This window comes from Sorex araneus, chromosome 4, assembly GCF_027595985.1.
Source record: "Sorex araneus isolate mSorAra2 chromosome 4, mSorAra2.pri, whole genome shotgun sequence".
Taxonomy (NCBI): domain Eukaryota; kingdom Metazoa; phylum Chordata; class Mammalia; order Eulipotyphla; family Soricidae; genus Sorex; species Sorex araneus.
This window is the reverse complement of record NC_073305.1, coordinates 144,528,773-144,544,743: the sequence shown is the minus strand read 5'-3', so window position 1 is coordinate 144,544,743 and position 15,971 is coordinate 144,528,773. Positions and strand designations below refer to the sequence as shown.

The following is a 15,971-nucleotide window of genomic DNA, read 5'->3' as shown; positions in this document are numbered from 1 at the left end:
GAAAAATGTAAGAGTAGAAATGGAAATGAGAATAATGGACTGAAACTGAAGGAATAGGAAAATTCCTAAGGCAATAGAGAGGATAAGGAGCATCTAGCTAGGTAAATAAACCTCAGGGTCATTTTGGGGAGATGGGTTCACTTATACAATTGAGTTGTCAGATAATTAAAAGCCCACCTCCTTAATTTTATTATGAGTTTTTTTTAGGTTTTGGGTGCTACACATTGGTGGACCAAGCACTGCCAGGAGCACCCCGTGAGCACCTAGCCAGTAGCAGCCATTCAGCACTTTTGGCCCCCAAATAAGTAAATAAGATTCTAACTCTGAAGGTTAGTGATTTATAGTTTTCCTGCACAGAGGTTTATATTCTTGTGTGCATGCAGCCACCCCTGGTTCCATCCCACGCCGCATATGGTTCTCTAGCACTTCTAGGAATGATGCTGGAGCCAGGGATAAGCTCTGAGAATAGCCATGTATGGATGAAAACAAACAATACAAAATACCCACCAAACAGTCTTCACATCATTACATCAAAGGTTTTCCCTAAACTGGCAATTTTATCTATCCCTACCCTAACTGATTTCAAAATTTTGCTGTCTTGTTTCTTCTATTTAGGATTGATTACTCCTTGTTCCTTGTTCCTCTTGAACATCTTTGTGGTTCAACATTGGAGCCTATGTTGCTTATTCTTATATTGTGATTGACGATACGCAAAGTGTATCTTATGTTAGGAAAAACAGAAAAACGATTATAGCAGCAGCGAATAGTATCTATAAATAAAATTCCGTTACTTTTTTTTTGTTTCTTGACTCTATAAGCTTATATGTAAACTTATTACAGAATGCTATTCAAGAATCATCAGACTCTTAAGTTACTTTGATTTTATTTAATATATAGCTTAAACTGTAGTTCAGAGGGATAATACAGCAGATAGGATGTTTGCCTTGCATGCTGTTGACCTGGGTTTGATCCTTGGCACCCCCGAGCACTGTCAGAAGCAACTCCTGAGTACAGAGCCCGGAACAACCCTTCAGCATCTCTGGGTATGGCCCCCAAACAAAGAAATAGCTAGCTTAATACATTTCAAAGGTTAAGTAGTTGGTTTAAAAAATTTTAAACTTCTTTTGGAAATGATCTAAGAGTAGATTTTTTTTTTTTTGGTGAGATTAAACTCTGTAACAGGCAAACATCTGGAGTTCTATGACTTGACCACCTTAACCATATTGGAGTCACACTTCTAATTTAAATTAGCTAGATGGTGTCTTGAACTATGCTACTGCACTAAGGATGGGCCGAGTATTTTAAAGCACTTAAGGTTATACCTTTATTATTTCAGTGAAAACCTCTAAGGCAAGCTTTTGTCCTTTGAAAAGTCAAATTTTTATTTACTCTCTGTAATAAGAGATATAAATGCTTCAGTGGAACAGAGTAATAATTCTATCTCCCATTTTTATCAGCAATCAGTGCCGCATATCAATTTGATAATAGTAGCACTGTAGCACTGTTGTCCCATTGTTCATCCATTTGCTCAGTAACATCTCCAGTGTGAGACTTGTTGTTTCTGTTTTTGGCATATCGAATACGCTACAGGTAGCTTGCCAGGCTCTGCTGTGTGGGCGGCATACTCTCAGTAGCTTGCTGGGCTCTCCGAGAGGGACGGAGGAATCGAACCCTGGTTGGCCGCATGCATGGCAAACGCCCTGCCCACTGTGCTATCACTTCAGTCAATTTGATAATGACACACTATATTAGTATTTCTCCATAACTAATGACCAGATTTAAAGATTTATAGAGTATAGCAAAAAGACATGAAGAACTCACAGGCTGTTGTCTTATGCCCTTAGGAGGACACAGCACAAGATTTTATTATTCTGTTGTTAATGTATTTATTTTGTTGGCCAGGGTTAGGGGGAGCAAACCTGACTGTTCAGGGCTCACTTTTATTTAAAAATTTTATTTTTTATTTTTTAATTGAATCACCATGTGATACAGTTACAAAGCTTTCATGTTCGACATTCAACCGTACAGTGATCGAACACCAGTGCATACTTTCCAGAACCAGTGTCCCCAGTAAATCTCCCCACCCCCACCCCCAGTCCTCACCCTGCCTTCATGGCAGGCAATTTCCCCAATAATCTCTCTCTACTTTTGGGCATTATGTTTTGCTTGAATTTTCCCACCACCATTTGAGCCTGCCAGCCAGGGGCATATGCTAGAACATTTATTGTTCATTGCTCATTTTGAGTGTCATGGGTACGCTGGACACACGCTTCTGGAATCCTAGATTGTAAATGGTTGGATTCCAGAGACATTTCTGTAGGGCACTAATCAATTTTGGGATTTAATTGAGTGTCTCTGGATTAGGGCTGTTGGTGTGCTAAGATGGCACCCAGAGGCACATTGTGGGGGTGACAGCCAGGCTGATGAGTGGGTGGGGAGCCAGGGAGGGACAGCGCCTGGCACCTCTGCCATCATGTGGCATTTAGATTTAATCCTGGAACCTGCATACTTGGGCCTTGCTTGTGGAAGCTCTTGGTTGCAGGGATTCCATCTCGAGTAGGTGGGGAGACTGCATTTGCTCTATCTAGGGTACCTGGTGAAATTGGCTCGGTATGGGGCCTGGAGAGATCTCTGGCTCTGTGGTGTCTTCTGGGACTCGCTGCTCTATTTCTGGCTTTTGATCTCTTTCTCTGAAGCAAGGCCAGTAATAGAGTTTACAGGGTGGGAAACCCTGGAGATTTCAGTCATAAATTCTGCATACCCAAATTTCAGCAGATTATATCTTGGTGAGGTTCGTCCTGAGACAGTGGAGTCAGACCAGGGGTATGGTGGCAATTTTGGCTTGTGGAAGCAAGAAGCTGCTGGGGGGTTCTACATGGGAAGGCACAGGCCAAGCTGCCCCCTCTGATTTACCCAGTTTGTTCAGCCATGTGCTAGTCTGAGATTAACTGTGGCTTTTGATCTCTTTTGAGATTTATCTATGGATCTCTGAAATAAGGCCAATAAATAGGCTTGTTTAGCTGAGTCGGAGGTGGTTTGTGGGCGTCACTCCCACATATCTAACTTCTGGCTGTTTAATTTCTTGGTAAACTTAGTCCCAAGTTGTTGGGGTCTAGCCAAAGGCACAGTGGCAATTTTGGGGTATCAGGAAGACTGGAGGGCTCATTTTTAGTTCTAAATGTAAGGGTAATTTTTGGTAGGACCTGGGGGATCAAATAGAGTGTCAGGGGACTGATCACATGGGCTTCTGGGATTGAACCCAGGTTGGCCATGTGCAAGGTAAGGCAAAAATCCACTGTACTAGCTCTCTGACGCTGTTAGTAAAGAATCAAAACATGCTCTTGAAACTTCATCCCTCCCAAACAGACTGCAATATGGCCCCTGAAGACTGTCCTTCAAAGTTATCTCTAGAATCACTGTCATCACTATCATCCCGTTGCTCATTGAGTTGCTTGAGCGGGCACCATTAATGTCTCCATTGTAAGACTTGTTGTTACTTTCTTTGGCATATCGAATACGCTACGGGTAGCTTGCCAGGTTCTGCTGTGTGGGCAGAGATACTCTCTGTAGCTTGCCAGGCTCTCCGAGAGGGGCAGAGGAATTGAACCAGGTCAGCCTCATGCAAGGCAAATGCCCTACATGCTGTGCTATTGCTCCAGCCCATCTCTAGAAATAAACTAAAACAATTATATAAATGGTTGAGATTTGTGGAGTCTGAAGGAAATGTGGCTAGGCCCCTAGGGCCAGAAGACAAGCATATACTGATATGTTAATTTTAGGCTAATCTTTGAACTATAATCCTCATGGTATATAATTTCTATGACAGACTTTGTTGCTATTAACTTTGTAATATTTTAAATATAGTGATCTTTAGAGATTGTGTTCTTTTGTAGAAAAGAATCTTCACATTTTATATCTGTATTTAGCAAAGGTTGCTTGGTTATGAAGAATCAGGCCCAAGTTTTCATGGTACAGACTAAACTGGGAAAGGAACCACTGCCACAATTATTATCACAGCATTTTAATTATAATACTTGTCTGCTTATAGAAATTTTTTTTTGATATTTTGAAAACCGAAAAACTTGTAGGATTATTATTGGATTTTTTGTTATGTGTTGTAGGCCAGATGATGAGCTGTCTTCTGCAAATTAAAAATAATCTCTCAACATAAGTGGTTCTTACACTAAGAAAATATGTAGTAGAGTGTTTAAGTTGAACAATAATTAATTTACTCCTCGTGTACGTTCTAAAGTTTCATTCAATTTCTTAAGCTTTTTGGCCTACCACCCATTTTTCAGAAAAAAGAGTCAATCAGTCCCTTCATTTCCCAAATTTACTCTCCTCAAGCATACAATCAGAAAGCACTGCCTACTTGAACCTAAGGCTTCTCTGACTAGCACCTCCCAGAGTATACCTATAATAAGAGTGTCCAACAATTTTTGCTTGACAAAATGTACTACTTTTGCTTATTGAACATCTTTTTAGAAGACAGTATTTTTAATAGTATAGAAGGGGAAAAAATTCAATAATCCATTTGCATTGTCAGAAAAGGAAAAGCAATATGTGGATGGTACCACTGCACCACTGTCCCACTGTCATCCTGTTCATCGATTTGTTCGAGCGGACACCAGTAACGTCTCCATTGTGAGACTTGTTACTGTTAAATCAGATAATTCCAACTGATTAAAAATAAAAGACTTTTCCTTTTTTGCACATAAGAAAAGCACCATTAGGGCCGGAGTGATAGCACAGCAGGTAGTGTTCATGAGTGCAGAGCCAGGAGTAACCCCTGTGCATCGCCAGGTGTGACCCCAAAAAAGGAAAAAAAAGCACCATTAATAGTTTTTATTTTCTTTTGAAAAATCTTGATAAATTTTTAAAACATGTAGGTATAGCTTTGGTCTGCAGACATTATTATTATATATTATATTTTTATATTGATAGTAGAATATGATAAAACTTGATAAAAGATTTTAATAAGTAAATGAAGTGTTAGCCTTATGCTATGTTTTTTTGTAGAATTTGATTCTATAGCATGGCACATTGGTATTTATAACCTTGAGCAGAATCCCAAAGAGACCCACATTAAATACACATTTCATTTTGATAAATTAATCCCTATATCCATGTCATATGATATCCATTTCATGTCCATTTTCTACACTTACATTTTTAAGTTCAATTGCAAATGGAAATAATTTGTTTTGTTAAATATAATTTAATTCATTAACTCTACTGTTAAAATACTTAAGCTTCAAGAAGGAAATTACAGCAACAGAGTTTGGAAAAACTACATTACATATTATAGTTAATTTTTTTTTTCTTTTTGGGTCATACCTGGCGATGATATACAGGATGCATCCTGGCTCCTGGCTCATGTACTCAGTAATTACTCCTGGCAGTGCTTGGGGGACCATATGGGATGCTGGGAATCGAACCCAGATCGACTGCGTGCAAGGCTAACGCCCTACCCACTGTGCTATTGCTCCAGCCCCTAAAATTTATTTTGACATCACACTTAGAGACTTAAGCTACACTGGTTTTCGACCTTGATTATTTACTTAAAGATATGATTTGCTCCTCAATCTTGAATATATCATTTCCTTGACCTTCGTATTATGACTGTCATTGAGGTCATGTTTTATGTAGGGGCCATTCCTTTTTTGCATTACAAAAAAATGACCATAGCAAAGATCCATCATGTGGGCCTATAGATGTAGCTCAGTGGTAGAGCATGTTCTTGTCATGTGTAAAGCCCTGACTTTCATCCCTGGATCATAAAACAAACAAAACTGAAAAATTACAATAAAAAACATGGTACTATTAACACATGTGTGAGCCAGCTTACTTTTACTCATTTGTAATTCATTCCTTCAGTTAATTTTCCCCTTTTCCCTTTGTTACTGTTACTGTGACTACAGGGCTCCTCTCCTCTTTGTGTTGCACTGTGATGTGTAGAGCTCACTGAGATTTGCAACTTTAGTTGTGGTGCTTATATGTACTTTGGTCGCAACATTTGTTATGGTCTCGAACTTGATGCTCACATGTTGGTTCAGGTATTTACTTGGGAGATCAAACATTTGATTGAGGTGCTTACACATTAGTGAGGGTGCTCGTATGCTTGGTTGTAACTTGCATAGGAGATTACATACTTTGCCCTGATGCCATGAATCGCATACAGTAGAGCCACTGGGGATGAACTTGACCAGTTGGCAATGCTGGAGATCTAACTTGAGGTCTCCGCACCCTCATACTGGAAAACAGATGATTGTAGCTGATGCATCTCCAAGCCCAGATTGATATTTGAGAGGAAAATATCCCTTCCTCCCCCAAAAGAATTAAGTCAATGCAAATATAATTGTTTAGTACCTAGCTTCTTAAATCTTGAATCACAACCCCATGAAGTAATTGAATGTTTAGGATGGTAACAAAGATTTTTAAAGCTTTCTTGTTCAGAGAGAAAATTCTAAATCGAGCACTTTACGTGTCTGAAAAGCTTCTGACTGTGTTCACTGTGTTGCATTTCTAGGATGAAAAGGGACCATGAGTGGACAAAAATTTAAGAAGCTCTGGCTAGCAGGGTAAAGTTATGTAACACGTTAACAGTAAATAGAAATTAAAGAACTTTGGGTGGGGGGGCATTTGAGCTACGCCCAGCTGTGCTCAGGGCTTACTCCTGGCTCTGCTCAGGGGTCACTCCTGGCAGGGGTTGGGGGACCATATATGTGCTGGGGATCAAACCCAGTTGGCCACATGCAAGACTGGTGTATTATTCACTGTACTGCCTCTCTGGCACAGATTTTTTTTTTAGCTCTAAAAACATAGTTCATTCTATAACCTGAATTTCAAGAGTCAAGATACAAAGCACTTTATGATGTTTTTTACTTTTGTGTTTTGTTTTGTTTTTGTTTGGGGGCTACACCCAGCTGTGCTCTAGGCTTTCTTGGCTCTGCACTCAACCCTATTAGTACTTGGGGGACCATATTGGGATTGGTCCCCCAAGTACTCTGTTTGTTTGTGTGCAAGGCTGCCTTACCTGTTGTACAACTCAAACCAATCTATAATGGATCACTGAATAAATTATAGATGAGATTTTTTTTACATAATTTATAATTTTTTTTGTTAAGAAAAATTTATAGTAATACACTCCCTAAATATTTATATAGGCTTAATTAAGAAATATATTTCTTTGTTAAAAAGTTATTTTGGTAATAATATATAAGATGCAATTTTTATTTTAATGTACAGGGTTTTTTTTTGTAATCCAAGCCAACATTTCTTTTTTGGTGAATTAAAAGCACTTTAAAATCTTACATAATTTGTCGTTTATTTTCATTTTCATTATTGAGCATGTGAATCTATTTTCAGATAAGGTTTTAAGGTTATTATACAAAATGTACTTGTAAGTCTTCAGATAAACTGTTCCAGAAATTGAAGAGTATTTGTTGTGCTATTTGACTTATTGTGAATGATGAATGTGCTTAGAAACAAAGGCAAGTGAAGGAGTGATAACAAAGTTGAAGAATTGCAGAGGTTGTATTTCAGTTAAGTGTAGTAGCACTAGGTTATCTAAATTTAACTATTTGTCCAGGCTGAGGCCAAAGAATTTTGAACTATTTTCAGCTACACTATAGTAAGCTTATTTTAGAAACATGTTTGACCATTAAGTGACATAATCTGGCAACTCTTATAGCATCTGGGTATCATCTAAATAGCACATATTTGGGATTGTTGTAAATAACCTTATTGTAGATGCTCGTAATTCTTATTTGATTATTAAGGAGCAATTTGGTATTTTTTTTTTTCAGTTAGATGCTTGTAGGAACCTTAAGCGTCTATAAATTTGGGTGGTTGGGGTCTCTATGCATAAAAGTCACAAGTCTTTGATTTGTATACTATTCTTCCTCCTCCTCTTCCTTTTTCTTCTCCACTTCCTCCTCATTCCTTTCCCTCCTTTGTTTTTGGGCCACACCTAGTTGTGATCCAGGATTACTTTTGATTCTGTGCTCAGGGATCATTCCTGGTGATGCCTGAGGGAATATATGTGATACTTGGGATCAAACCTGGGGTAGTTGCATGTAAGTAAGCATTATTGAGGTATATAATAATATTCAACCTTTAAAAATGAGGGGACATAAAGAGTACAGGAATTAAGGCATTTACCTTGCATACTGCTGACTCTAGTTCCATCATGGTACCACAGGGTCCTCTAAAGCACTGATGGGGCAAGGCAGGGGGTTTTCTCTCCCAAGCACGTACCTTGGAATAGCTCTTGAGCACTGCTGGGTATGACCCAAGGAATCCTCACAAATAAGTAAAAATGAACAGTTTGCATCATTTTACAACCTACAACTTCTGATCTGATTTCTGTCTATAACTGTTCTTCCTAGATGCTGTGTTAATAGAATCAGACAATATGTGACCTTTTGGGTTTGATTTCACTTTGCATGATACTTTTGAGCATTTATATTGTTGCTTGTAATAATAGTTTATTAATAGTATTAAATTTAATGGACATGCACAGTTTATCAGAGGACTGCACTGTAGCACTGTCGTAGTTCATTGATTTGCTCAGGCGGGCACCAGTAACATCTCCATAGTGAGACTTCTTGTTATTGTTTTTGGCATATCGAATACGCCACGGAGAGCTTGCCAGGGTCTCTGAGATGGACGGAGGAATCGAATCTGGATTGGCCTCATGCAAGGCAAATGCCCTACCTGCTGTGCTATCGCTCCAGTCCTATCAGAGGACACATGGATAAATCCCAGTTTTTGGTTTTTATGAGCATATATTTGTTTATTAGTCTTTGTAGGCTTTTTTGATAAGATAAAAATTATTTTGACAAGAAAAATTTTGCCTGGCAAGCTACCCATGGTGTGTTCGATATGCCAAAAACAGTAACAAGTCTCACAATGAACATGTTACTGGTGCTCGAGCAAATCAGTGAGCAACAGGATGATAGTGACAGTGACAATACTTTCATAAGTTTTCCAGAACACATGGGGGAGACCCAGGGGTTCTTAGATGTCTTTTAAAAATAACTAGTAGAGTGATGTGTGAAGAAAGGGAAGGTCAATTACAAGGTTAGATAATTTAAATTCTTCCTTTTGCACTGATTTTATCTTCCCGTGGAGATGGCTTTAAAGGATGATGCTTGTATGTAAGTAAGTATTATCTTCAGAGGTGATTTCCATTTCTGTCTTGGTCTCTCCCATGAAACTAATATTTTGCCTAGAATTTTTTTTTCTTTTTGGGTCACACCTGGAGATGCACAGGAGTTACTCCTGCTTCATGCACTCAGGAATTACACTGGGCGGTGCTCGGGGGACTATATGGGATGGAATTGAACCCGGGTTGGCCATTTGCAAGGCAAATTCCCTACCCACTGTGCTATTACTCCAGCCCCCAGAATTTTTTTTTTTGACATGGAGGAATTTTTGACGTCTGCTTCACTGCTGGTTTTTTTTTTTTTTGAGCATCTTGATAACTTTTCAAAATTTAGAAGTTGATTTTTAAAAAATTACTTCATAGAATCATCCTCTCAGTCTAAGAATGTCTCCAAATACCTATTGTAGGACTGCAGATGAGTCCAGATGTTAAATTTATGCCATATGAATAATGAGGCAGTTCTGTGTTTTGGCAATTATTCCAGTAATGTTTGTCAAGTCTAGCTATGATATATTCTTTTATTGCACTCCTTTCTTGGAATGATTAATATTTTTAATTTATTAATCTACTCTTTCTGTAACCCTTCAAGGTAATGAGAAAGATCTTTTGTTATTAAAATAAAATAGATTAAGCATTCTGATTTCATAAGTTTTTCATTTTACTTTGAAACGAAAAATTCAAGTTATTTTCTCAAGTGTGATTTAAGCAACTCCTTTTCATTTTTAAGACTACTTTTGAATTGAATATTAGGAAATATCAGATGGTAAAGGACTATTTCTTATAGATACCTTTACTATACTAATAGCATAAAATGTTTGTGCAGGTTTTGACTGGATCAACTCGTCAGTGTTATCCATCTACTGGCTATCAGGACTTCAGTAAGTGGGAATCAGTGCTGAAAATAAAAGAAGGACTTCTGAGACAGAAGGAAATTGTAATTGACCGGTAAGTCTGTTTATCTTTTTTTAAATTAATTTATTGAATCTCGTGGATTACAGAGTTGCAAAATCATTCATGATTGAGTTTCAGGAGTATAATGCTCGAGCACCAATTCTATCACCAGTGTCCATTTTCGTCCACTAATGTCCCCAGTATAATCATCAAACATTTCAGACATATGAAAATACAGATCAATAATGCAAATGTATTCATACCTACTACTTTACATTTAAGAAATTGAACCTCTGAGAGCTGGAGAGATAGCTCAGCAGATGAGTTTATTCTTTGCAGGCAGGAGGTTTAATCCCAGAACTGTGTGGCTGCCTGAACATCTTTGGGAGTAACCATCAACATTGCCCCCAAACAAAACTTAAAAATTAATAAAGAATAGAACCTAAGTAATATATTTATGTCACATGCCTGTCTCTTTCAATTCCAATCCTATTAAGAATCACAGCATTTGATAAGTTAGTTGATCGAGCTATTTTCTACTATCTTCTCATTCATCTTGGCATGATATTGTTTCTGAAAGCTCTTTCTCATTTTTAGGGTACATGTTGTTAATTGCTGATTAGTTGCAATGCGGTAACTATAAAATCTGTAAGATATTTGTCTTTGTACTTTACATGGGAAACTGTGAAATTATCTATTTAAAAGTAACCTTCCATTAATCTGTATGCATTAACTCAACTCCACAAAAATTATAGAATCATAGATAATTTAAAGTTAAATGAGTTACAGATAATGGAAATTTGAGGGTAGGGACATTACACAAATTTTAAGTTCCAAAAAATCTGAAATAAATATTAATAGAAGGCCTTCTGAGTATTCTGAGTAATTAGCCACCTTATTGTATTATTTATGATGGCTAGTGAATGCATATTGTTTCTGTGTGATTCATGTATATTCTAGAATATTATGGTGATTGGTAAGTAGTTTGAGGATGCATTACCACCACCCCCAAATCAGATCAGTTCTTTCTTGTTTGTTTGTTTTAGGTAATACCCTAAGTGTGAGACCCTAAATTTGATCAATGGTACTACAAAAGGGTAAAAACATTAGAATGTCAGTTTTAGTTTACACTTTTTTACAAGGAATTTTGTGGGGAAAGGTAGTGGACATTACAGTTTTAAATTTAAATTCTGGGGTCAGAGAGGTGGCTTATAGGGATAAGGCACATGTGTTGCATGCAGAAAGACCAGGTTTTATCCCAGGTACTTCTTGGTCCCCCAAGTGCAGCTGGAGAAATCCTGAGCATCAAGCTGGTAGTGATCTTGTGCACTACCAGGTGTGACTCGTCCCTCATCAAAATTTTAAAATTAAATTCTAATTCAAGCTTCCTAGGATATTAAGTAGTGGGAATATCAAAATAGTCATCCTAGAAGTGTATTCTTACTCATCAAAATCTACTGGAATATAAACAAGAGCTTAGACATTTGAACTTCCTTTTTTCCCTTTACGTACCTGACATCTCAAACAGAGCCTGGCATCTAGTATGTGCTTAATTCTTGATAGTTTCATACTTGATAAATGAATAGCTAGCGTAGAAGACAGTTTTGTCATTACAAAAAAATATATTTATAAATTTTATATTTCTAGTTCAAAATAAGTTTGTAGAGTGTAGATTAAGTTTGTAGATACTACCCATTGGGTAGTATTTCAAACACTTAAATTGAATTAACTGTACATTCGTGAAATATTAATACTTACAAATATTCAGGCTTTTTTTGTTTTTGCTTTTTGGGTCACACTGGTGACGCACAGGGGTTACTCCTGGCTCTGCACTCAGGAATTACTCCTGGCAGTGCTGGGGGACCATATGGGATGCTAGGAATCCAATCCGGGTTGGCCGTGTGCAAGGCAAACGCCCTACCTGCTGTGCTATTACTCCAGCCCCAATACTTACAAACCTTCAGGCTTTTATTACTGTAGATGTACTTCCTCAATCAGAATAAATTTACTTAATTTTTTAACCTTCCATTCTATCAGATATAAGTTAATAGCTGTCAATATAACTGTAATAATAATAGACTGACTAGATTTATAAACAATAGATATTTATTATCTGGAATTTTTAGTTGGCTTATAGACAGCAATTTTCTTGGTTCTAATTTTTTTATTTATTCTTTTATTGAATCACCATGTGGTTCTAATTTTTGAAGTAATACTGGTTTATAAGATTTTATAAAGAGAATAATTAAGAAAGAACTGATTTTTAAAGAAAACAAAATTCTCAATTTTATAGGATTTGCCTGAATTGAAATACTATATAGGTATTAAATAACATAACACAAAAATTGTACAAAAGGGACACATGTAAGTTAATATATGTATTAGGTATTTGTTTATAATATATATGTACATTTGCATATATTTACACAAATACAGTTGCATTACAAACTTAAGAGTAATTGCAAAATGTAAAATTGCTTATATCATTTCTGAGAAATACAATTTTCTTAGCTTTTGGGGGTTTTTTTGGTATGGGGGGTGGAGCAGGGCCACACCCAGTGTGATCAGGCATGGCTTATATTCCATGTAGTGTCTCATCCCCGAGCACACTAGCCTGGGTTTGTACATATGGTGGCTGGGTGAAGTTCTAAGAGAAAATAACACATAATGAGGTAAATTGAGGCTTATGATTAGAACTAACACCTCATTTGTATTACATTTTGTAGGTTGTATGATCAGTAAGTTTCACCTCTGAATAGTAGGAATAGCAAAATCATATTTTAGTAAGCATACATATTTAGGGAGGAGGCTGATAGTATTTTTTTTCAAATGAGTCATACTCTGATCCTAAGTAAACTTAATTTTATGAATTTATTTTAACTTGATACTTTATTGCTCTGTAAATAAATCATGCTATAGAAACTATTCCCAGAAAAAAATATATAAAACTCTTAACACTGGCATATGACATGTAACAGTTTTCAAATGTATTTTACATATTTGAAGTACATATTCAGAAAGCTGTTACAAGTTGATTAAATTATGCTATAAACTGAAGAGGAAAGCGTTGAACCTCAGTTTGTCCAAAATGAGATTATGCTACTAAAATAAATATCATAGTTATCTCAAGATACAAATTTGTTATTGAGTTCTTCATAATCAGTGAAGTTTATATGTAGTCAGTGAAATATGGGATGTTGTAGAGAGGAGAATATGCAGACATAGCACAGCAATTGGGTAGACTTTTGTGAGAATATCTTTGACCTTTGACAATGAAATTTGGACAGTGAAATTCTTAAGAACTTTTGTGATTCTGTGGAACAGAATTTGTGTGAATGAAAACAGTTATCTTAAGGTTAAGGCATTACAAAGGACAAAACATTCATTTTGTTCTATAACAAGAAAGCAAAGCCTTACTTTTACTAGAAAAAGGTATTTTACAAAAGACAATTGTATAGAATGTCAGAGATACTGTATATAATGAATATACTCTGTATTCTATATATTAAGTACTATATTTTTAAAACTTCCTATTAGGAATTTTAAGATCTATTTTAATCTTATTTCAAATTATTAATTCCCAGTGATTTTTTTCACTAATCTTTTAGAAAAGGATAGTTTAAATAATTGTATAGACATACAAAGCATAGTGTAATAAATGTAAGACGGTAAATATTTACATAATGTATGTTTAATATTTGGGGGCATACCATGTCCACTGCCTGAGTGCCAGTATTTCTACACAGCAGTCTACTTGAATCAACCTTTAAATTGACTGCCTCTCCAATCTTTAAATCCACTTGGTAATGTAACTTTAGTTCTTTGGTTAATGTCTAATGGTTTTTTTCACTGGACATTGTCATTTTCCTTGCTTATGTTTCTTTATGTGATCATTTGGTATTTGTCTTTCTCTTGACTTGGGTATATTTATAATTTGGCCTCATTTGTGTTTTGCAGACAGAAGCAACAAATTACCCACCTACATGAGAGGATAAGGGATAATGAATTACGGGCACAACATGCCATGTTAGGACATTATGTAAATTGTGAGGATTCTTTTGTGGCTAGTTTTCAGGTAAGATTACAGAGAATTTTATAGTTGTTTTACTAGTAAACAGTCATCTTGTAAGAATATGGCATTTTAAAACAATTTATTTGCATGACTCTTATTTTCATTTATATAGTAAAAGATAGCACAGTGGGTAGGGTGTTTGCCTTGTGTGCAGCTGACCCAGGTTCGATTCCTCCGTCCCTCTCAGAGAGCCTGACAAGCTACCAAGAGTATCCTGCCTGCATGGCAGAGCCTGGCAAGCTCCCCGTGGCATATTCGATATGCCAAAAACAGTAACAACAAGTCGAGCAAATCGATGAACAACAGGATGACAGTGCTACAGTGTTACAGTAGTAAAAGATGTTCAAAAACTTGAATCTGTCAAGTTCAAGCCCTTCCCCCACACATATGGGAACTTCTGTTAATAGTTTCTCGTATAGGGGTAGGGGGATGGCTCAAAGGGTGGAGTGCACAGTTTGAATGTGGAGGTCCCAGGTTCTGTCCCTGGCACTATATCCCTGAGCACTACCAGGAACGATCTTGAGCACCAAACTGAGAGTCACCCCTGACTACTATCAATTTTGACCCCAAAGTAGAAAATAAAATAAAAAGTTCTAGTATATTCTTCCAAAGTTGATGCATATCGCAAAGCAGATATAAATATATATTATCCCCATAGTTTTACAAAGATTATCAAGTTATATACATTATCAAGCACCTTACTTTTTAGCTTTATATTAGATATGTAATTGTATATAATATAATGATTATTTTCATATCATTGCATAAGCAGCAACTCATTCTCTTTACTAGTTATTTGATTTCCTGTTTTATGGAGTTAACATGTCCAATCAGTTTGGCTTGTATTTGTTTAGGGTTAGTATAATTTTTTTTGTGAATAATAACTTTTTATAAACCTTGTTTTGCTTATATACAAGGATTTTTGTTAGCTAAGTTTTCTAAGTCACTAGGTTTAGTATGATTTGATAATTGGTACTGACACATTGCATTACAGGAGAGCTCTGTGCACTCTTAACCTCCTGGTAACAGTGTATATAAGACCTTCCATCACCCACTTTTCAACCTGTAGTCTAGTTAACTAAACACATTATGAAAATTTGAGATTTTTCCCCTTCTTTGAGTAGTTTTTTTCAAGTGGTAGGGTGGTGGGATTAAATATTTTTAATTACTGTGCTTAAATACATATAACATTAAATTTATTATCTTTTAAGTGTTTGGTTCGTTAGTGTTAAATAGTGTCATCTTATGCATGTATCACCACCAACTATTTCCGTTGCTTCTTTCATCTTGTAAAATTGATGCTGTTAGGGGCAAGGTAGATTTGATTTGTTTGTTTATTTTGTTTTGGGGCTATATCCAGTGGTGCTTAGAGCTTACTCCTGTCTGCACTGAGCTCAGAAATCACTCCAAGGTAGCTCTGTGTACCATATAGGGTGACAGGGATCAAACCCTGGTTGGCTGAGTGCAAGGAAAATGCTCTCCCCATTGTACTGTGGTTCCAGCTCTTGTTAGAATATATTTGATTATTCAGTCTCCCTAAGTTATACAGGTTTTAGATTCTTAAATTTTTCATGATTTAGTTTAAAAAGTAAGACTTCACTTTTTAGTTTAGTTTCCTTTTCAGTCCATTTTGCTAGAGATTTATTATTTTCATTGATATTTTCAAAGAAACAACCTTTTATTTCATTATTTATATTGCTTTCATATTATCTATTCATCTCTTCCCTAGTCTTCAGTGTGTTCTTCCTTCCAAAAACATTAATACTAGTTTATTCTTCTCTATTTCCTTAAGTTGTAAAGTTGATTTGGTAGTTGATTTTAGATCATTTATTCTCCATG

The 15,971-nt window shown here is 36.4% G+C and overlaps 1 protein-coding gene across 2 annotated transcripts in view; it reads left to right on the top strand.

Annotated features, from left to right (window-relative positions):
• The window catches only part of CEP85L (centrosomal protein 85 like), a 128,817-nt gene that overhangs the window by 53,867 nt on the left and 58,979 nt on the right, over positions 1 to 15,971 (top strand). For both annotated transcript variants that reach the window (XM_055135900.1, XM_055135899.1), the window contains exons 4-5: positions 9,993 to 10,114; positions 14,018 to 14,135. In XM_055135900.1, coding sequence (XP_054991875.1) covers positions 9,993 to 10,114; positions 14,018 to 14,135 — 240 coding nt within the window. The remainder of the gene's footprint in view (positions 1 to 9,992; positions 10,115 to 14,017; positions 14,136 to 15,971) is intronic.